At 40.4% G+C, this 24,708-nt stretch overlaps 1 protein-coding gene across 1 annotated transcript in view; it reads left to right on the top strand.

Annotated features, from left to right (window-relative positions):
• Positions 1-1,293: 1,293 nt before the first annotated feature.
• The window catches only part of LOC100554397 (sodium/potassium-transporting ATPase subunit alpha-2), a 47,460-nt gene continuing 24,045 nt past the window's right edge, over positions 1,294-24,708 (top strand). The window contains exons 1-5 of the mRNA XM_062964741.1: positions 1,294-1,512; positions 14,985-15,089; positions 17,432-17,491; positions 18,186-18,389; positions 20,363-20,476. Of these exons, the coding sequence (XP_062820811.1) occupies positions 1,501-1,512; positions 14,985-15,089; positions 17,432-17,491; positions 18,186-18,389; positions 20,363-20,476 (495 nt within the window). The 5' untranslated portion in view covers positions 1,294-1,500. The remainder of the gene's footprint in view (positions 1,513-14,984; positions 15,090-17,431; positions 17,492-18,185; positions 18,390-20,362; positions 20,477-24,708) is intronic.

The following is a 24,708-nucleotide window of genomic DNA, read 5'->3' as shown; positions in this document are numbered from 1 at the left end:
AATAATAATAATACATCACACAGTCCTAGACACTTGGGAAGCGTTCGACTTGTGATTTTGTGATACGAAATCCAGCATGTCTATCTTGTTTGCTGTGTCATAATAATAATAATAATAATAATAATAATAATAATAATAATACATCACACAGTCCTAGACACTTGGGAAGTGTTCGACTTGTGATTTTGTGATATGAAATCCAGGATATCTATCTTGTTTGCTGTGTCATAATAAAATGTAATAATAATGTGAGTAGATCAATAGGTATTGCTCTGGTGGGAAGGTAACGGCACTCCATGCAGTCATGCCAGTGGCCACATGACCTTGGAGGTGTCTATGGACGATGCCGGCTCTTTGGCTTAGAAATGGAGATGAGCACCAATCCCCAGAGTATGAGTAGATCAATAGGTACTGCTCTGGTGGGAAGGTAACGGCACTCCATGCAGTCATGCCAGTGGCCACATGACCTTGGAGGTGTCTATGGACGATGCCGGCTCTTTGGCTTAGAAATGGAGATGAGCACCAATCCCCAGAGTATGAGTAGATCAATAGGTACTGCTCTGGTGGGAAGGTAACGGCACTCCATGCAGTCATGCCAGTGGCCACATGACCTTGGAGGTGTCTATGGACGATGCCGGCTCTTTGGCTTAGAAATGGAGATGAGCACCAATCCCCAGAGTATGAGTAGATCAATAGGTACTGCTCTGGTGGGAAGGTAACGGCACTCCATGCAGTCATGCCAGTGGCCACATGACCTTGGAGGTGACTATGGACGATGCCGGCTCTTTGGCTTAGAAATGGAGATGAGCACCAACCCCCAGAGTCGGACACGACTGGATGTAACCTTGACCTTTACCTATTCCTGGACAATGTTTGAGGCCCTTAGAGACACGTAGGGGTATTTGGGAAAGTTTGCAAAAACATTGTTTTGACCTCCAGGGGTGTAAAAGGGCTCCAGTCTAATGGAAATGCCACCTTCGAGGGACATTTTGGAGCAAAAAAAAGTCTTCTGTACTTTTTGAGATCCCCAGAGGCTATAGAAATGGCTTTGGGGCACATTTTCCCAGTGATAGGCGAGGGCGTGATAGTGTGGCACTGTGGCTACTAATGTGGGCCCGAGATGTGGATTCCTTGGTGGTGAAGGAGGGAAAGAGTGGGCTCTGCTCTGGCAAGGGTTGGGTAAGGGGAGAGGTTGGGAAAGCATGAGAAAAAGGGGAGGGTGCCAGGGGTGGGGGTGGGGGTGGGGGGAGGAGTCTCTCTCTCTCTCTCTCTCTCAACTCAAGATCCAGTTTCAACAAGTGCTTCTGTCCAGAGAAGGAGCCGAGAGGGGACCCGCCGGCTATTTAAAGAACCAGCCTTCCCCATGCCCGCTTGGCCCATCTGATTCTTTTTTCCAGCCTTGTTCCCACCTCTCTTCCATCTCCTCCTCTTCTTCATCCTTTCTTCTTTGTCACCCCTTCCCCTTCCCCTCCTGCCCCTCCATCTCCTGTTCCAGCAAACATGGGGAAAGGGGTGAGTATTCCAGCCTTGCAAAAATGCCAGTTCAGCAGCTCAGCGCTTTGACACGCTGCGCCACCGGGGGCTCCTAGCACAGGAATATTTATTTATTTATTGGGACGTATATATACCGCTACTCCCAATTTGGCTACAAAATAGATTAGACAATACAGTTTGCTTTAGATAACAATAAGAACGGGCATAGCCCCAAGTTTTCACCCTTCGAAGGCTTGTCGGAAGAGAAAAGTTTTACAGGCTTTCCGAAGTACAGTAGAGTCTCACTTATCCAACACTCGCTTATCCAACGTTCCGGCTTATCGAACGCATTTTTGTAGTCAATGTTTTCAATATATCATGATATTTTGGTGCTAAATTCGTAAATACAGTAATTACTACATAGCATTACTGCGTATTGAACTACTTTTTCTGCCAAATTTGTTGTCTAACATGATGTTTTAGTGCTTCATTTGTAAAATCATAAGCTAATTTGATGTTTAATAGGCTTTTCCTTAATGCCTCCTTATTATCCAACATATTCGCTTATCCAACATTCTGCCGGCCCGTTTATGTTGGTTAAGTGAGACTCTACTGTAGTTCTCGGGTACAGTAGAGTCTCACTTATCCAACGTTCTGGAATATCCAACGCACTTTTGTAGTCAATGTTTTCAATGCATCGTGTGATATTTTGGTGCTAAATTCGTAAATACAGTAATTACTACATAGCATTGCTGCGTATTGAACTACTTTTTCTGTCAAATTTGTTGTATCGCATGTTTTGGGGCTTAATTTGTAAAATCATCACCTAATTTGGTATTTAATAGGCTTTTCCTTAATGCCTCCTTATTATCCAACATATTCGCTTATCCAATGTTCTGCTGGCCCATTTATGTTGGATAAGTGAGACTCTACTGTATACCACTACTCCCAATTTGGCTCGGAGCGGTTTACAAAATAGATAAAACAATACAGTTTGCTTTAGATAACAATAAGAACGGGCGTAGCCCCAAGTTTTCACCCTTTGAAGGCTTGTCGGAAGAGAAAAGTTTTACAGGCTTTCCGAAAGGCAAGTAGGTCTCGGATAGTTCGAATTTCAACCAGCAAGGCATTCATAAATAAGGGGCTACAATCGAGAAGGCTCTCTGCCTACCCTGTTTCCCCAAAAATAAGACAGTGTCTTATATTAATTTTTGCTCCCAAAGATGCACTAGGTCTTATTTTCAGGGGATGTCTTATTTTTCCACAAAGAAGAATTCACATTTATGGTTGAATTGTTTAAAAATGAAAAATTATTATCCACTGTACAGTAGTTGTCATCACAAACCAGCATAACCAAACTGTGAATCCTTTCAAGAATTTCTGTATTATATTTTGTTGCTATACTGTTTTTAAATTACTGTTTTAAATTTCTGTTTGTATGTGAATTTATGTTGTTGTTGGGCTTGTCCGTGTGTAAGCTGCCCTGAGTCCCTTCTGGGAGATGGAGGTGGAATACAAGAATAAAGTTATTATTATATTATTACTATTTCTTGCTACTACCTTTATTTCCATGTACAACAATCTATGGTACGTACATTTACCGATCCTGCATGCTTCCAAACCAAAACTTTGCTAGGTCTTACTTTCAGGGGAGGCCTTATATTTAGCAATTCAGCAAAACCTCTACTAGGTCTTATTTTCTGGGGATGTCTTATTTTCAGGGAAACAGGGTTGTACCATAGATTGTTGTAAATAGAAATAATGGTAGTAACAAGAAATTCTTGATGGGATTAACAGTTTGTCTGGTTATGCTAGTTTGTGATGACAACTACTGGGCAGTATACAATAAATGTTCTTTTTTTTTTTGTTCAACAATAAATGTGAATTCTTCTTCATGGGAAAATAAGACATCCCCTGAAAATAAGACCTAGCACATCTTTGGGAGCAAAAATTAATATAAGACACTGTCTTATTTTCGGGGAAACACGGTAGTAGAAGACAAATGATAGGTCGGGACATTAGGGAATGAATAGAAACCAAAAATATGCAAACATGAGTAGATCAATAGGTACTCGTTTTATGTTTTAAATGAGTTTTTATGGATCAATGTCTTGTTCTGCATAATATCGTTTTATTGTGTTTTGACTCTTGGTAATGTTTTCATTGTTGTACTTTGGTTATTGTTTTCGGGCCTTTGTCCCATCTTAGGCACAGCCGGGAGATGGTGGAGAGATAGAAAAATAAAGTTACCGTATATACTCGAGTATAAGCTGACCCGAATATAAGCCGAGGCACCTAATTTTACCGCAAAAACTGGGAAACCTTATTGACTCGAGTATAAGACGAGGGTGGGAAATGCAGCAGCTATGGGTCAAATTCAAAAATAAAAATAGATACTAATAAAATGGCATTACAGTAGAGTCTCACTTATCCAAGCTTCGCATATCCAAGCTTCTGGATTATCCAAGCCATTTCTGTAGTCAATGTTTTCAATATATTGTGATATTTTGGTGCTAAATTCGTAAATACAGTAATTACAACATAACATTACTGCATATTGAACTACTTTTTCTTTCAAATTTGTTGTATAACATGATGTTTTGGTGCTTAATTTGTAAAATCATAACCTAATTCGATGTTTAATAGGCTTTTCCTTAATCCCTCCTCATTATCCAAGATATTTACTTATCCAAGCTTCTGCTGGCCCGTTTAGCTTGGATAAGTGAGACTCTACTGTATTTATATAAAACTGTAATTTAAGATAATAAGACTTTAATAAGATAAGACTGTCCAACTCTAAATACCTATATACTCAAGTATAAGCCGACCAGAATAGAAGCCAACCAGGACCCTCACTCGAGTATAAGCCGAGGGGAGCTTTTTCAGCCCTAAAAAAGGGCTGAAAAACTAGGCTTATACTCGAGTATATACAGTACTTACTTACCGTGTTTCCCCGAAAATAAGACAGTGTCTTATATTAATTTTTGCTCCCAAAGATGCACTAGGTCTTATTTTCAGGGGATGTCTTATTTTTCCATGAAGAAGAATTCACATTTATTGTTGAACAAAAAAAATGAGCATTTATTATATACTGTACAGTAGTTGTCATCACAAACCAGCATAACCAGACGAACTGTGAATCCTATCAAGAATTTCTTGTTACTACCAATATTTCCATGTACAACACTCTATGGTACATATTTACCGATCCTGCATGCTCCGGTGTTCTGTTTGGCAGGCATGCTTCCAAACACAAACTTTGCTAGGTCTTACTTTCAGGGGAGGCCTTATATTTAGCCATTCAGCAAAACCACTACTAGGTCTTATTTTCTGAGGATGTCTTATTTTAGGGGAAACAGGGTACTTACTTACCTAGTTTCCAACAGACCTCACAGCCTCTGAGGATGCCTGCCATAGATGTGGGTGAAACGACAGGAGGGAATGTTTCTGGAACATGGCCAGACAGCCTGGGAAACTCAATGCAACTCAATTTGGATTGGTTTGGATGGGGTGAAGTGGCAGGAAAGTATGGATATGTAGGGGCCAAAAGGAATGCCAAAACGTCATTCCATCCAAGGAAAGACAAGAAGAAGACTGTTTCCCACCCTCCTTAGCAAAAATAAAGAGTCAAGAATGGAATCAAGGGAGCCAGCCCGGCCTTGTTTGTGCAGCTGGGTGCCCCGATAGGGTCACTCCCGTGGAGTCTTGTCTTCATGGAAAGATCATGCTCTTGTTTGCGTCCAAATAGTTCTTTCCAGCTCTGACATCCACTGTGGCGCATCCCTTGCCACAACCTGAAGAAACTCAACAAAAATAACAACTTCAACAGAAAGGAGGAAACCATGAAAATGAACAAAATCTGAATCTAGTATTTTTTTTTTAAAAAAAAACCCTCTAAAATCAGGAAAGAAAATAAAAAATAACATTAAGAAAACAGGGGAATTCGAAACAGGGAACAATCAGGGCCAGCTAACATCTCCCAACGAAGGATTCCACCGGGCAGGAAGCAGCCAGGCTTTGAAGCTACAAGGCTACTCAGTGATGATCAAGGGGGCCAATTTGCAACATTCCCATTTGCCTCAAACAGACAAGAGTTCTTTCTTCCACCGTGGACATTATTCCACAGATACAGTAGAGTCTCGCTTATCCAAGCCTCTCGATTATCCAACGCATTTTTGTAGTCAATGTTTTCAATATATTGTGATATTTTGGTGCTAAATTCGTAAATACAGTAATTACAACAAAACACTACTGCATATTGAACTACTTTTTCTGTCAAATTTGTTGTATAACATGATGTTTTGGTGCTTAATTTGTAAAATCATAACCTAATTTGATGTTGAATAGGCTTTTCCTTAATCCCGCCTTATTATTTATTAATTATTTATTTACAGCATTAATGTTCCGCCCTTCTTTCTCATCCCGAAGGGGACTCAGGGCGGATCACATTACACATATAGGCAAACATTCAATGGCTTTTAATATAGAACAAAGACAAACAAACATAGGCTCCGAGCAGGCCTCGAACTCATGACCTCCTGGTCAGAGTGATTCATTGCAGTGATTCATTGCAGCTGCTCTCCAGCCTGCACCACAGCCTGAGCCCAATATCCAAGATATTTGCTTATCCAAGCTTCTGCTGGCCCGTTTAGCTTGGATAAGTGAGACTCTACTGTATATATGAGAGCCATGCATGAGTTAGGGCCTTTGACCCTCACACTCAAGACCTGGCTCTTTACTAGAGCTTTTCATCTATGTTAATTTTATTAATATTTGTACGTATGTATTTTTATCCTTTACAATTTTATCTTGTAAATCGCCTAGAGCATCGTGGATGGAGGGCGATTAATAAATAATTAAATGATGATGATGATATAAACCCCACTTGCCTAGTTTCCAACAGACCTCACAACCTCTGAGGATGCCTGCCATTGATGTGGGCGAAACGTTAGGAAAGAATGCTTCCGGAACATGGACATACAGCCCAGAAAACTCGCAGCAACTTAATGAAAGCCTTCCAAGAAAAAAAGTAATAATAAATGTCACACAAGTGCACTAAAGAGAGGTTGGAATCAACTGTCCCACTCATTCCATACATTTTGTTTCCTATTTTATGTACTATGCACAAATGATTCCTTGTTGGCTCTTGCTATGCCTACAAAAGCTGGATAGATGGTCTTTGTGATGCTGAACTATAGCTACTGGGTCACTTGTTTGGCTGGATTTTAGCATAATGGGTGTATTTGGGTGTTGCGCACTGGTGGTCTTGTTCTCCCGGCTCTGACCAGGGCCTCAAAGATCCTGCAACAACGTCAGGGCTGCAGCTGGCCAAATCTGCCATCCCAGCTGTCAGAAAAGCACGTTGTAGCCAGGGTTTAGGAAACTGTTCCATCTCCTTGTTTATATGCAGGTTAACTGTGTGTTTCGGTCCGGGCAAAAGAAAGTACCGTATATACTCGAGTATAAGCCAACCCAAATATAAGCCGAGGCACCTAATTTTACCACAAAAAAACCTGGGAAAACATTGACTCCAGTATAAGCCGAGATACTAATAAAATTACATTACCGTATATACTCGAGTATAAGCCGACCCAAATATAAGCCGAGGCACCTAATTTTACCACAAAAAAACCTGGGAAAACATTGACTCCAGTATAAGCCGAGATACTAATAAAATTACATTACCGTATATACTCGAGTATAAGCCGACCCAAATATAAGCCGAGGCACCTAATTTTACCACAAAAAAACCTGGGAAAACATTGACTCCAGTATAAGCCGAGATACTAATAAAATTACATTACCGTATATACTCGAGTATAAGCCGACCCAAATATAAGCCGAGGCACCTAATTTTACCACAAAAAAACCTGGGAAAACATTGACTCCAGTATAAGCCGAGATACCAATAAAATTACATTACCGTATATACTCGAGTATAAGCCGACCCAAATATAAGCCGAGGCACCTAATTTTACCACAAAAAAACCTGGGAAAACATTGACTCCAGTATAAGCCGAGATACCAATAAAATTACATTACCGTATATACTCGAGTATAAGCCGACCCAAATATAAGCCGAGGCACTTAATTTTACCACAAAAAAACCTGGGAAAACATTGACTCCAGTATAAGCCAAGATACCAATAAAATTACATTACCGTATATACTCGAGTATAAGCCGACCCAAATATAAGCCGAGGCACTTAATTTTACCACAAAAAAACCTGGGAAAACATTGACTCCAGCATAAGCCGATATACCAATAAAATTACATTACCGTATATGCTCGAGTATAAGCCGACCCAAATATAAGCCGAGGCACTTAATTTTACCACAAAAAAACCTGGGAAAACATTGACTCCAGTATAAGCCGAGATACCAATAAACTTACATTACCGTATATACTCAAGTATAAGCCGACCCAAATATATGGATTATATGGCAGTGTAGATGCAGCCTATGAGAGGGAGAAAAAGAGAAAGCGAAGCCAGGAGAGTGTGGCCAAATCTCACGTTATGAACCTCATGGTTGGAGTGGAATTTGCATCCAAGGCTGACATTTCATCCATTTTCAACATAAAGGAATGACTTCTGAGTCACCATTCACTGCCCCTTGGCTATCTTATCTTATTCGTCCCCAAATGTCACTTTATGACCCCCACAAGGAATGGGTGCAAATTACTTATTGACTTGTGTTATCTTTGGGAACTTTGTTGCATTGTCAATACAAACTGATCAGTGTTCAAACATAGATGTGGGCGAAACGTCAGAAGAGAATGCTTCTGGAACATGGTCATAACCTCACAACCTCGGAGGATGCCTGCCATAGATGTGGGCGAAACGTCAGGAGAGAATGCTTCTAGAACATGGTCATAACCTCACAAATCATAGAATCATAGAATAGTAGAGTTGGAAGAGACCTCATGGGCCATCCAGTCCAACCCCCCGCTAAGAAGCAGGAAATCGCATTCAAAGCACCCCCGACAGATGGCCATCCAGCCTCTGCTTAAAAGCCTCCAAAGAAGGAGCCTCCACCACAACCTCGAAGGATGCCTGCCATAGATGTGGGTGAAACGTCAGGAGAGAATGCTTCTGGGACATGGTCATAACCTCACAACCTCTGAGGATGCCTGCCATCGATGTGGGCAAAAAGTCAGGAGAGAATGCTTCTGGAACATGGCCAGACAGCAAACTCACGGCAACCCTATAAATGTATTGATTGTCATAAGCTGCAGCTCCCATCATCTCAATGCCAACAAGGCTTTCCTTCCAGAAGGCAGTCTTTCCCAAATGCTCGTCCTTCCAGGTCTTTTGGGCTCCAGTTCCCATAATCCCTGACCATTGACCGAGTTTGGGAATCCTTGGTGTCTAAGGTTCCTTTTTGCAAGGAATGAGAGATGTCTTGGCCGTTCTTTCGCTGCCCCTTCTGAGGCCAGGGAAGGGGAACTTCGAATGTCTCCAAGAACCCAAGAGATGCCCGAGGCTGCCAAGGCAAGATCCCGGCAACAAAGGGAAAGAAGGAGAGAGAAGAAGTCCTGAATGGGAGACCCAAGGGAGAACAGAGGCCTTTGAATGCCGGGCTGAAAGGACAAGGCTCGCATCCACTTCCTTTGCTCGGTGCCAGATTTCGCTCGGCTTCTTTGGGCGCCTTTGCTTGCATTTCGGCAAGACATGCCCGGAGTACTAACATCTCTCCCTCTCTTTTTCGCTCTTTCTTTCTTTCTCTGCTTGTGTCCACTCAGCCCTACAAATGGGCTGCCAAGGCAATGCCTCTCCTTCCAAGCCCAAAATGTCAGCTCCAGAAGGAAGGAAACCCAGGGAGAAACTGGCTCGGGCTACAAAAGTTGCCTTAAGTTCCCTCCTTTCGGCAAAGTCAGGGGTCCCCAAACTAAGGCCCGGGGGCCGGATGCGGCCCATCGAAGCCATTTATCCGGCCCCTACAGCACAAATGAAGAAGGAGGTTGGACTAAATGGCCCAAGGGGTCTCTTCCAATCCATTATTATTATTATTATTATTATTATTATTATTATTATTATTATTATTGACACAACGACATTGTAAATGGCCCAAGGGGTCTCTTCCAACCCTCATTATTATTATTATTATTATTATTATTATTATTATTATTATTAACATTGAGGCTGGGTGGCCATCTATCAGGGATATTTTGCTTGTGCTTTTGGTGTACAGAGGCAGAAGGGGGTTGGACTAAATGGCCCAAAGGGTCTCTTCCAACCTTCCTTATTATTATTATTATTATTATTATTATTATTATTATTATTATTATTATTGACACAACAACGTTGTAAATGGCCCAAGGGGTCTCTTCCAACCCTCTTTATTATTATTATTATTATTATTATTATTATTATTATTAACATTGAGGCTGGGTAGCCATCTATCAGGGATGCTTTGCTTGTGCTTTTGGTGCACAGAGGCAGAAGGGGGTTGGACTCAATGGCCCAAGGGGTCTCTTCCAATCCTATTATTATTATTATTATTATTATTATTATTATTATTAAGGCTGGGTGGCCATCTATCATGGGTGCTTTGCTTGTGCTTTTGGTGCACAAAGGGAGAAGGGGATTGGACTAAATGGCCCAAGGGGTCTCTTCCAACCCTCTTTATTATTATTATTATTATTATTATTATTATCATTATTATTATTATTATTGAGGCTGGGTGGTCATCTCTCAGGGGTGCTTTGCTTGTGCTTTCGATGCACAAAGGCAGAAGGAGTTGGATTAAACAGCCCAAGGGGTCTCTTCCAACCCTCATTATTATTATTATTATTATTATTATTATTATTATTATTATTATTGAGGCTGGGTGGTCATCTCTCAGGGGTGCTTTGCTTGTGCTTTCGATGCACAAAGGCAGAAGGGGATTGGACTCAATGGCCCAAGGGGTCTCTTCCAACCCTCTTTATTATTATTATTATTATTATTATTATTATTATTATTATTGAGGCTGGGTGGTCATCTATCAGGGGTGCTTTGCTTGTGCTTTTGATGCACAAAGGCAGAAGGGGATTGGACTCAATGGCCCAAAGGGTCTCTTCCAACCCTCTTTTTTATTATTATGATTATTATTATTAATATTAAGGCTGGGTGGCCATCTCTCAGGGATGCTTTGCTTGTGCTTTTGGTGTACAGAGGCAGAAGGAGGTTGGACTAAATGGCCCAAAGGGTCTCTTCCAACCCTCTTTTTTATTGTTGTTGTTGTTATTATTTATTTATTTATTTATTATTGCTCGGTGGCCAACTATAGTCCGGCCCTCCAACGGTCCGAAGGATCGTGAACTGGCCCCCTGTTTAAAAAGTTTGGGGACCCCTGGGCAAAGTCTTTCAAACCTTGAAATGTAGGGATTGGCACCAAAGTGGCCGGTACCAGGTCCAAGTTGTCACCTTTCCCTTTTCCGGTGCCTTTAAATGCCTATATACCATGGATATATTTTTATTTCTGGACTCAAAATGACTCAGAAAACGCACAGAATCCTAGAACTGGAAGAGACCTTCAAGGCCATCCAGTCTAACCCCGTTCTGACATAACGGAACACACAACCATATATAATGTATATATACAACCATATACAGTAGAGTCTCACTTATCCAACACTCGCTTATCCAACGTTCTGGATTATCCAACGCATTTTTCTAGTCAATGTTTTCAATATATTGTGATATTTTGGTGCTAAATTCATAAATACAGTAATTACTACATAGCATTACTGCGTATTGAACTACTTTTTTCTGCCAAATTTGTTGTCTAACATGATGTTTTGGTGCTTCATTTGTAAAATCATAACCTAATTTGATGTTTAATACACTTTTCCTTAATGCCTCCTTATTATCCAACATATTCACTTATCCAATGTTCTGCCGGCCCGTTTATGTTGGATAAGTGAGACTCTACTGTATAATGTTTTTACATGGTTTTACTGTTTTACATGATTTTACTGTATGTATGGGTAAGAGTGTACGTTTTGTATGTTTTACATGTTTTGATATGGTCAATACTGACTAATCAATAAAGAGTTGTTGTTGTTGTATATATTTATTATTATTTATTTCCGATATTTCTACCCCACCCTTCTCCCCAAGGGGACTCAAGGTGGCTTGATCATTACCAGCATATCATAATACAATAAAATAATACAACAATTAAAATAGTTAAATGACATAGTAAAATCTATATATATAAAAGGGTAATGAAATTTCGGCCTAGGACAAAACAACAAAACTACACATCCCAGAAACACTAAACTTGGCAGCACAACCCCTCATCCATACAATAAACAGCTCTAGCTACTCCAGAAAACGGCCAGGCTTTGAGACTGCAAGGCTATTCACTGCTATTCCATCTGGCCAACAAAGGATTCCCATAAGCCACAGCAACGCATTGCCGGGCAAAGCTAGTACAATATATAAAAGATATAAAAATATACTTGAGTATAAGCCGACCTGAATATAAGCCGAGGCCTAAATATATAGGAAGATTTAGTATGAGTAGAATCTACGGGAATGATAGATAATTATAGTAAATATTTACTTGTATACAGTAGCTAAATAACATAGTAAAATACAATATACAAAAGATATAAAAATACACTTGAGTATAAGCAGACCTGAATATAAGCCGAGGCCTGAATATAAGCCTGAATATATAGGAAAATTTAGTATGAGTAGAATCTATGGGAATGATAGATAATTATAGTAAATATTTACTTGTATACAGTAGTTAAATAACATAGTAAAATACAATATATAAAAGATATAAAAATACACTCGAGTATAAGCTGACCTGAATATAAGCCTGAGTATAGAGGAAGATTTAGTATGAGTAGAATCTACGGGAATGATAGATAATTATAGTAAATATTTACTTGTATACAGTAGTCTCACTTATCCAACATTTGCTTATCCAACGTTCTGGATTATCCAACGCATTTTTGTAGTCAATGTTTTCAATACATTGTGACATTTTGGTGCTAAATTCGTAAATACAGTCATTACTACATAGCATTACTGCGTATTGAATTACTTTTTCTGTCAAATTTGTTGTATAACATGATGTTTTTGGTACTTAATTTGTAAAATCATAACCTAATTTGATGTTTAATAGGCTTCTCCTTAATGTCTCCTTGTTATCCAACATATTCGCTTATCCAGCGATAAGCCCGTTTATGTTGGATAAGTGAGACTACTGTATTACTAATCTACTACAGAAGAATTTAACTCTAAGATATGTATAGAGTGCTGTTATTAAGTGGAAAAAATAGAGTTTGAATAAGTTAATTGGTAAAATAAATAGAAGGAACACTTACTATGGAGATCTAGAAGGAAGGGGAAGAAGTCTCTGGAGGTTTTAAAGCAGAGGCTGGATGTTCATCTGTTGGGAATTATTTGATTGTGTGTCCCAGCATGGCAGGAAGGGGTTGGGCTGGATGGCCCTTGGGTTAATGAGAGGGAGAAAAGCAGCAGCTGGAGGAAAAACTGGGACTGAATACCGTATTTACTCGAGTATAAGCCGACCTGAATATAAGCCGAGGCACCTAATTTTACCACAAAAAAACCTGGGAAAACATTGACTCCAGTCAATGGTATATGGTATATTTATTATTTTTCTCTATTATTATTGGTATTGTTACATTTATTATTTTACTCTATTAATTATTATTATTACATTTATTATTTTACTCTATTATTGTTGTTACTTTTACATTTATTTTACTCTATTTTTATTGTTATATTCCTGTTTTGATCTTATGTTGTACTGTTTATTTTATGTAATGTATTATTTAATTGTATTATGTTATGGTTTATTGTATTGTCTTGGGCATGGCCCCATGTAAGCCGCCCCGAGTCCCCATTGGGGAGATGGTGGCGGGGTATAAATAAAGTTTTATTATTATTATTATTATTATGAATACATTTATTATTTTACTCCATTTATTGTTACATTTATTATTTTACTGCATTTATTATTATTATTACATTTATTATTTCACTCTATGATTATTAAAAGGATACATAAACACATTGACATTGAAGAAGATGAGAATAATGATTTGAACAGACATATCTTAAATTACACTTTGATGTAAAGATTCAAAAACATTTAAACCACTGATGCCTCAATTAATGTAATTTTATTGGTATCTCGGCTTATATTGGAGTCAATGTTTTCCCAGGTTTTTTTGGTAAAATTAGGTGCCATGGCTTATATTCGGGTCGGCTTATACTCGAGTATATACAGTAATGTAATTTTATTGGTATCTTGGCTTATACTGGAGTCAATGTTTTCCCAGGTTTTTTTGGTAAAATTAGGTGCCATGGCTTATATTCGGGTCGGCTTATACTCGAGTATATACAGTAATGTAATTTTATTGGTATCTTGGCTTATACTGGAGTCAATGTTTTCCCAGGTTTTTTTTGGTAAAATTAGGTGCCATGGCTTATATTCAGGTTGGCTTATACTCAAGTATATACAGTAATGTAATTTTATTGGTATCTCGGCTTATACTGGAGTCAATGTTTTCCCAATTTTTTTGTGATAAAAGTAGGTGCCTTGGCTTATATTTGGGTCGGCTTATACTCGAGTATATATGGTAATGTAATTTTATTGGTATCTCGGCTTATACTGGAGTCAATGTTTTCCCAGTGTTTTTTTGTGATAAAATTAGATGCCTTGGCTTATATTTGGGTCGGCTTATACTTGAGTATATATGGTAATGTAATTTTATTGGTATCTCGGCTTATACTGGAGTCAATGTTTTCCCAGTTTTTTTTGTGATAAAATTAGATGCCTCGGCTTATATTCGGGTCGGCTTATACTCGAGTATATATGGTAATGTAATTTTATTGGTATTTTGGCTTATACTGGAGTCAATGTTTTCCCAGTTTTTTTTGTGATAAAATTAGATGCCTCGGCTTATATCCGGGTCGGCTTATACTCGAGTATATATGGTAATGTAATTTTATTGGTATTTCGGCTTATACTGGAGTCAATGTTTTCCCAGTTTTTTTGTGATAAAAGTAGGTGCCTCGGCTTATATTCGGGTTGGCTTATACACTAGTATATACGGTATCTACTTTCAAACTGCTAGGTAGACAGAAGCTGGGCGAAAATCCTGGAGCTCAGCCTGATCCGGGCTTTGAACTGCTAACTTTTTGATCGGCAAGATTGATTGCATCTGGTGGTTAACCTGCTAGGCTAAAGCCCGGCCTTTCTCCGGATAATAATAATAATAATAATAATAATAATAATAATAATAATAATAATTTTATTCTTATATCCCGCCCCATCTCCCCGGAGGGACTCGGGGCGGCTTACATGGGGCCATGCCCAGACACGACAGCACAAATCAGATAAAACATTAAACCGAGCAGTAAAAACTTCAACATGATTAAAAACAGTCATAAAAGTCAATATACACAATAATATTAAAATCCCGATTTTGGGTCATCTCCTTCTTGGATATAATCTATCCGCTTTTCCCTTTCCAGGCAGGACGAGAGTCCACGGTTCCAGGGGCCACGCCCGAAAATGGAGGAGGCAAGAAGAAGCAGAAGGAGAAAGAGCTGGACGAGCTCAAGAAGGAGGTCAACATGGTAAGACCCAATGGGGTGGGACGGAGAGGAAACCCATCTCCTTGGCTTATACTCTCAGAGGGGAGGTGTCCCTTTTTTCTTCCCACCTAGCAGTCGCCAAGCCACTTCGCTTCCTTTCTTTCACAGTGACATCACAAAGGGCCACTTCACCCTGTCTGAGTGCCACCTTTGGCCCAGACCTATCAAGCCACATAGGGGACTTTGTGGTACAAATGCATACATTTTTATATAGACAGAACCAGTAATATACTTGGATTGCGATTTGCAAATAATATTCATAGACAAGACACAACTCAGGATTCTGTATGGTGTGAAATGGGAGGAGGTCCACGAGAAGGTACCATGCATTTCCACAACAACAACAACGCAATAATAATAGTAATACTTTTGCAGGTTTGTGATCCCACTGTGATAACACTGTATCCTGCTTGTTGATTTTAATGATTGTTTTTATTGATGTTGATGTTTTTTACTGGGATAATTGTTTTATTGCTTTGTTACTGTTTTGTTTGTTTTATCGGGCCTGGCCCCATGTAAGCCGCCCCGAGTCCCTTCGGGGAGATGGGGCGGGGTATAAAAATGAAGTTGTTATTATTATTATTATTATTATTATTATTATTATTATTATTATTATCCCACCAGTTCTTCACTGCTGGGAGGTGGTACTTGAATCATTTGGGCCACGTAGTTGTGCCTCTGTTTGTAGTCTGTCTGTGTGATCAATGGTTTCGCCGGTTTCCTTGCACAGACTGCATTTATAGTAGAGTCTCACTAATCCAAGCCTCGCTTATCCAAGCTTCTGGATAAGCCAAGCCATTTTTGTAGTCAATGTTTTCAATATATCATGATATTTTGGTGCTAAATTCATAAATACAGTAATTACAACATAACATTACTACATATTGAACTACCTTTTCTGTCAAATTTGTTGTATAACATGATGTTTGGATGCTTAATGTGTAAAATCATCACCTAATTTGATGTTTAAGAGGCATTTCCTTAATACCTCCTTATTATCCAAGATATTCGCTTATCCAAGCTTCTGCCCGCCCGTTTAGCTTGGATAAGTGAGACTCTACTGTATTATTATTATTATTATTATTATTATTATTATTATTACTATTATTATTGACACAATGACATTGTATGACACAGCAAACAAGATCTATATGCTGGATTTCATTTCACAAAATCACAAGTCGAACACTTCCCAAGTGTCTAGGACTGTGTGATGTATTTTCGGATGATGCTGCAGATCCCAGTCGGGTGGCCTTTTGCGGTTGGCAGATTGTGATTTTGTCAATGTCTGTTGTTTCCAAATGCCGGCTGAGATCTTTTGGCACGGCACCCAGTGTGCCCATCACCACCAGGACCACCTGCACTGGTTTCTGCCAGAGTCTTTGCAGTTCGATCTTGAGGTCCTGATAGCTGCTAAGTTTTTCCTGTTGTTTTTCACCTGGGATGGCGACATCAATGATCCAAACCTTTTTCTTTTCCACAACTGTGATGTCTGGTGTGTTGTGTTCCAGAACTTTGTCAGTCTGGATTCGGAAGTCCCACAGTATCTTTGCGTGCTCATTTTCCAAGACTTTTGCAGGTTTGTGATCCCACCAGTTCTTTGCTGCAGGTTGTCCCAGTGGTGATCGGGACACTGGGTGCCGTGCCAAAAGATCTCAGCCAGCATTTGGAAGCAATAGACATTGACAAAATTATGATCAAAAGGCCACCCTGCTGGGATCTGCGCGCATCATCCGAAAATACATCACACAGTCCTAGACACTTGGGAAGTGTTCGACTTGTGATTTTGTGAAACGAAAGCCATCATATCTATCTTGTTTGCTCTGTCATAATAATAATAATAATAATAATAATAATAATAATAATAATAATAATACAATATTAATGATACTTATAATACTACAATAACAATAATATATTTTATTTATTACCCCACCTCTCCTTTTGGCTTGAGGACGGCACAATATATTCAAATGCCTCTATGAAAGCACATATTAAAACATAGTTAAAATATAATCATGTAAGCATATATGACAATATACACTATCAGTGGCACCAATCCTAATGATGCCATTGGGTAGATGGTTGAATATCAAACCCTCTCCCATTTCCAAATTATCTGCGATTCGGCTGCTTGATCTCCAGGGAAAAGGGAAGATGTTTGGGTGGAACTGAGAGCCGGGAAGAATGTGCCTCCGCATTTGCCAGTCCTCCCCTTGGGATCCGATTCCCCTCCAAGGACATTCAGCTCTCCTGCTCTTGGCTGTGATCCATGGCCTTTCGAAACCCATATCCCACTCACCCTCTTCGTTCTTTTTTGCCAGGATGACCATACACTTTCTCTGGATGAGATCAGCAGGAAGTATCAAGTGGATCTGTCTCGGGTGAGTCCGCCGGAATGAGGTTTTTTAGGTCACTACTATTGGGAAACCATCCACCTTTTGCTTGATAGTCAAGCAGTGCTTTTTGTGAGTCAGAACTTGGTCCAGACTGACTCCCAGGTGCAATGGTCCGGTGGGATTCCTTCCCAGGTCATCCTCAGAGTTCGAGATACTTGTCTGTTGTGAAGGTGAAAAGCACACATCTGCATTTTAGATGGATTAGGAATCAGTGTAATAGACAGTAAGATTACCTAAAGCTTCTGTTCAACCACTTCCAAGCTCCCTGCTTGAGCGGTGATGGCACGATCGTCAGCATGGATGAAACTCTCTGTCCTTTCTGGCAGTGGCCAGAATTTGTGTAGATTTTAAAGAATTTGTGTAGATTTGTGGAAATGTTAAACACACTCCCCTGAGACAGGCTGTTCTTCTGTTTTCACCATCAGCCTAGAATTGCATTAGCTTTTTCAGCTGTGATATCACGTTGTGGACTCACGTTCAGCTTGTGGCCTCCTAAGACTCCTAGGTTCCTTTTTCCACTGACTGTTGTCAAGCCAGGTGTCACCCATGCTATATCTGTGCATTTCATTTTTATCACCTCGCTTTTATTTTATATCCATTCATTTCACACCTGGGTCTAATCCTTCTCCTTGTCTCCCTTTCCGCCCCGTGTCTTTTCATCCTTCTCCTCTGTCCACAGGGCTTGACAAACACTCGGGCGGCAGAGATCCTGGCCCGCGACGGCCCCAACGCCTTGACCCCTCCGCCCACGACCCCCGAGTGGGTCAAGTTCTGCCGGCAGCTCTTTGGGGGCTTCTCCATCCTGCTGTGGATCGGGGCCATCCTCTGCTTCTTGGCCTACAGCATCCAAGCGGCCATGGAGGACGAGCCGTCCAACGACAACGTAAGTCCCTCTAGACCAGTGATCCCCAAAGTGGGCTCTACCGCCCCCTAGTGGGCTCTGGAGCGATCCAGCGGGGCGGTGATGGCACCTATTAGGACATGGAGGCGGGGCCAGAGGAGGGGCGGGGCCTCTTCCCAAGTGCCGGAGACAGGGCTGAGCACCTGAGGCGTCTGTTAGGATACACAGGGGGCGGAGCTAGAGGAGTGGGCGTGGCTTCTTCCCAAGAGCCCGAGACAGGGCTGAGCCTCTATACCTCTCCTGAGAGGCCTTTTAAGACTAAAGGGCGGGGCTAGGGGTGGGGGCGGGGCCTCCTTCCCAGTGCCCGAGACAGGGCTGAGCCTCTATACCTCTCCTGAGAGGCCTTTTAAGACTAAAGGGCGGGGCTAGGAGAGGGGGTGGAGCCTCTTCCAAAAAGCGAGAGACAGGGCTGAGCCTCTATAGCTCTCCTGAGAGGCCTTTTAAGACTAAAGGGTGGGGCTAGGGGTGGGGGCGGAGCCTCTTCCCAAGAGCCTGAGACAGGGCTGAGCCTCTATACCTCTCCTGAGAGGCCTTTTAAGACTAAAGGGTGGGGCTAGGGGTGGGGGCGGAGCCTCTTCCCAAGAGCCTGAGACAGGGCTGAGCCTCTATACCTCTCCTGAGAGGCCTTTTAAGACTAAAGGGTGGGGCTAGGGGTGGGGGCGGAGCCTCTTCCCAAGAGCCTGAGACAGGGCTGAGCCTCTATACCTCTCCTGAGAGGCCTTTTAAGACTAAAGGGCGGGGCTAGGGGTGGGGGCGGAGCCTCTTCCCAAGAGCCCGAGACAGGGCTGAGCCTCTATACCTCTCCTGAGAGGCCTTTTAAGACTAAAGGGCGGGGCTAGGGGTGGGGGCGGGGCCTCTTCCCAAGAGCCCGAGACAGGGCTGAGCCTCTATACCTCTCCTGAGAGGCCTTTTAAGACTAAAGGGCGGGGCTAGGGGTGGGGGCGGGGCCTCCTTCCCAGTGCCCGAGACAGGGCTGAGCCTCTATACCTCTCCTGAGAGGCCTTTTAAGACTAAAGGGCGGGGCTAGGAGAGGGGGTGGAGCCTCTTCCAAAAAGCGAGAGACAGGGCTGAGCCTCTATAGCTCTCCTGAGAGGCCTTTTAAGACTAAAGGGTGGGGCTAGGGGTGGGGGCGGAGCCTCTTCCCAAGAGCCCGAGACAGGGCTGAGCCTCTATACCTCTCCTGAGAGGCCTTTTAAGACTAAAGGGCGGGGCTAGGGGTGGGGGCGGAGCCTCTTCCCAAGAGCCCGAGACAGGGCTGAGCCTCTATACCTCTCCTGAGAGTCCTTTCAAGACTAAAGGGCGGGGCTAGGGGAGGGGGCGGAGCCTCTTCCAAAGAGCAAGAGACAGGGCTGAGCCTCTATATACAGGGATAGGACAGGACAGGGATAGAAGCTCAGCCCTGACTCAGAGCTCGTAACTCCGCCCATCCCAGTCCTGGCTGCCTATTTGTGGCTCCGCCCACCTCCCCTTGCAGCCCAGCATCTTGGACTAGGGGAGAGGCTCAGCCCTGCCCCCTTGAGCAGGAGCCACGCCCACCCCTCTAAGCCACGCCCCTTTTCCAGGGGACACTGAGTCATATTTTTTTCTGGAAAGGGGTTGGCAGGCCAAATAAGTTTGGGAACCAGTGCTCTAGACAAAGAGGAAGGGCACCACAAACTGGAGCGAACACCTTGTCGTTTAGCATGAGTTTTGAAAAAAAAGCAAATGGAGAAGAAATCCAAAGATATTGTTCCTGGGGATGCATTTGTTCTTATACATACATCTGCATTTACACCCAGAACCCAACGGTTCGAAGATCCAAGTTGTTGGCTTGATCTTTGTGGTGGCTTCTGGTCTGAAAACATTATAATAAAGGTCTATGTCTCCACGTATCAATTAAACAGGATCTGAGTTGAACCCAGGATGTGGAATTCATTAGATCTTGTGGTTTGCTGATATTCACATTTCTTTCCTAGCTGTACTTGGGGGTCGTCCTGGCTGCAGTCGTGATCGTCACAGGCTGCTTTTCCTACTATCAGGAGGCCAAGAGCTCCAAAATTATGGATTCCTTCAAAAACATGGTGCCACAGGTACATTTCTGCGTTTCCTTGGTGTCTGTTTCATGCCGCAAGAAGGGAAACTGCCAAGGATTCGAGGATTGGGACTTTGGACGATGAGGTCTAGCCACTTGATAGTGCGTTGCATTCCTCATTCCTGTTTCTGAAGCTATAAATCCCAATTGTCGAAATCCATCTGCGGTTGGCAACTTCAAACAAGTTCCCTCCTCTAAATCACTATAAAATCATGAATATATATTTACAACAAAAACAATAACAGTCGTATAAAATAACGGAACAAACCAACCTATTGTGTTTTGGAAAACAAGGGTGTGTCTACACTGTTTAATTCATGCAGTTTGGCACCACTTTAACTTCCAAGGCTCGGTGCTATGGAATCCTTGGCATTAATAATTATAACATATTGTATATACATATAATATTAATAAAATTATATTGTAATCTATATATATAAAAGAGTGATGGAATCCTGGCGACCGGCAAAACAACAAAACTAAACACCCCACAACCTCAGAAATTGACAGCACAACCCCTCATCCATGCCTCTAGGTTGATACAACAAAAAGAAAAGAAAAATAAAGTCCTAAGTAGAGGGAGAGGAATAATTGTTTTTATCCAAATGCTGCCAGTTAGAAGGCTAAGCTCTGCCCACTTGGTCTCCTAGCAACCCACTCAGCCCAGGGGACAGGCAAAGTTAGGCCTCACTTAGGCCTCTTCCACACTGCCTATAAAATACAGACACCACCAGACAACGCCACAGCAACGCGTGGCCGGGCACAGCTAGTACGATATAATACTAATAATACAATATAATAATATTAATTATATATTATATTTTACTAATAATATTACAATATATTTATGTAGTACAATATAGTAATTTATTGCCAGTATTGTACTATGTTAATAATATAATATCGTATGTAAATTTAATTTGTAAGCTGCTCTGAGTCCCCTTTGGGGTGAGAAGGGCGGCATAAAAATATATTTATATTTATATTGTATATTTATATTACATGCAATATTACTAATAATATTGCAATATAGTCGTATAATATAATATATTGTATGTATATATACTTGTAAACCGCCCTGAGTCCCCTTTGGGGTGAGAAGGGCGGCATAAAAATATATTTATATTTATATTGTATATTTATATTTCATGCAATATTACTAATAATATTGCAATATAGTCATATAATATAATATACTAGCGTTGCTGTGGCGAAGTCTGGTGGTATGGGAAATAAAGTATTGAGGAATTGGTGGTAGTTAAGGTAAAGGGTAAAGGTTTTCCCCTGACATTAAGTTCATTATAAATGGGTTATATAGCTGTGTGGAAGGGCCTTGAGTCTACACTGCCATATAATCCAGTTCAAATCAGATAATCTGTATTTTATAGGCAGTGTGGAAGAGACCTAAGTGAGGCCTAACTCTGCCTGTCCCCTGGGCTGAGTGGGTTGCTAGGAGACCAAGTGGGCGGAGCTTAGTCTTCTAAGTGGCAGCAATTGGATAAAAACAATTATTCCTCTCCCTCTAATTAGGACTTTATTTTTCTTTTCTTTTTGTTGTATGAACGTAGAGGCATGGATGAGGGGTTGTGCTGCCAAGTTTAGTGTTTCTGGGGTGTGTAGTTTTGTTGTTTTGTCCTAGGCCGAAATTTCATTACCCTTTTATATATATATAGATTGTATGTATATAATATATACTTGTAAACTGCCCTGAGTCCCCTTCAGGGTGAGAAGGGCGGCATAAAAATATATTTATATTGCATATTTATATTACATGCAATATTACTAATAATATTGCAATATAGTCATATAATATAATATACTAACTTTGCCTGGCCACACGTTGCTGTGGCTTATGGGAATCCTTTGTTGGTCAGATGGAATAGCAGTGAATAGCCTTGCAGTCTCAAAGCCTGGCCGTTTTCTGGAGTAGCTGGAGCTTTTTGTTGTATGAACGTAGAGGCATGGATGAGGGGTTGTGCTGCCAAGTTTAGTGTTCCTGGGATGTGTAGTTTTGTTGTTTTGTCCTAGGCCGAAATTTCATTACCCTTTTATATATATAGATTGTCTGTATATATACTTGTAAACTGCCCTGTGTCCCCTTCGGGGTGAGAAGGGTGGGATATAAATGTCGCTAATAAATAAATAAATAAATAAATAAATAAATAATGTAGCAAATAAGTAAATAAATAAATAAATAAATAAATTTCCTTTAGCCTTGTCAATGGGATAAGGAATGCTGGGACATGCAGTGTAATATCATCTGAATGTACACATGCAGTGGTTTAACCACATGGCCGATGCTGCAAAAGTTGACCAAACTGGCTGCTATTCTGTTGTTTAAAACCAGACTCGTTGTGAGATATAAAGCTGTCTAATAAAAAGAGACGTAAGGCTTATTTGGATGTGTAATGATAACAATTTGTTTAACACGCGGTGCAAGGCAGGGAGAAAAACTCCAGAAATGTGTGAAGGCTTTGGATGAGGCGGTCAGAACAAGACGCCTTGCACGTCTACAAGTCTCTTTCTTCTCGTGCCTCAGACTCTGGAGAAAGGTTGCCACGAGAGATGAATTTTTCTGCTCGTGAAACTGTTTTCCGGCTCCAAAAAGGAGAAAAATGCTGCAGAGAGAATCTTGGTGATATTATTAGATAGACAGGCTGTATTTCACTGCCCTCTTGTGGCCGAGACTGGAACAACCGTGAGCACCAACACACACCACTCTATGCTATGGGTGTTCCAAAGTTTGGAAACTTTGGGTGCATCTACAGCAGGGGTCCCCAAACTAAGGCCCGGGGGCCGGATGCGGCCCTCCAAGGTCATTTACCTGGCCCCCGCCCTCAGTTTTATAATATAATATTTTTATGTCAGTTTTAATAATATAATATATTGTATATACATATAATATTGATAATAATCTTATGTTATACAATATAATACTAATAGTAATACCATATAATAATATTAATTATATGTTATATATTACATATTATATAATAGTATAGTGGTATAGTTCAATATAGTAATATATAATGCTAATATTGTGTTATGCTAATAATATAATATATTGTATGTACATACAACTGCTCTGAGTCCCCTTCGGGATGAGAAGGGTGGGATATAAATGTAGTAAATAAATGCAGTAAATAAATAATTAATTTTAGACTTAGGCTCGGCCAAAGTCTGGCATGACTTGAAGGCACACAACAACAACAACAATCCTAATTAACTTGACTACCTCATTGGCCAGTAGCAGGCCCACACTTTCCATTGAAATCCTAATAGGTTTATGTTGGTTACAATTGTTTTCATTTTTAAATATTGTATTGTTCTTTTGTTGTTGTTGTTGTTAAATAAGACATGTGCAGTATGCATAGGAATTCGTTTTTTGTTTTGTTTTTTTCAAATGATAATTTGGCCCCTCAACAGTCTGAAGGATTGTGGACCGGCCCTCTGCTTAAAAAGTTTGGGGACCCCTGATCTACAGTGTCAAATTACGGTATATACTCGGGTATAAGCCTAGTTTTTCAGCCCTTTTTTAGGACTGAAAAAAAAAAAACCTCCTTGGCTTATACTCGGGTGAGGATCCTGGTGGGCTTATATTCAGGTTGGCTTATACTCAAGTATATATGATATATTTATTACCGTATTTTTCTCTGTTATTATTGGTATTGTTACATTTATTATTTTACTCTATTCATTTTTATTATTACATTTATTATTTTATTCTATTATTGTTACTTTTACATTTATTTTACTCTATTTTTATAATAATAATAATAATAATAATAATAATAATAATAATAATAATAATTTTATTTTTATACCCTGCCCCATCTCCCCGAAAGGACTCGGGGCAGCTTACATGGGGCCAAGCCCGGTCAACAACAATAAAACAAAGCAATAAACAGATCAAAACAATAATAACAATTATTATTATTATTATTATTTTATTATGACACAGCAAACAAGATAAACATGCTGGATTTCGTATCACAAAATCACACGTTGAACACTTCCCAAGTGTCTAAGACTGTGTGATGTATTTATTTATTTATTATTATTATTATTATTATTATTATTATTATTATATTCTGCTTTATATCTCCCGAAAGAGACTCAAAGTGGCTATGTATTTATAATAATAATAATTATTATTATTATTATTATTATTATTATTTATTGTATGACATAGCAAACAAGATAGATATTATGGGTTTTGTATCACAAAAT

Source organism: Anolis carolinensis, unplaced genomic scaffold (genome assembly GCF_035594765.1).
Source record: "Anolis carolinensis isolate JA03-04 unplaced genomic scaffold, rAnoCar3.1.pri scaffold_14, whole genome shotgun sequence".
Classification (NCBI taxonomy): Eukaryota; Metazoa; Chordata; class Lepidosauria; order Squamata; family Dactyloidae; genus Anolis; species Anolis carolinensis.
Note: the sequence above shows the minus strand (reverse complement) of the source record. Positions and strands in the feature narration are given on the sequence as shown.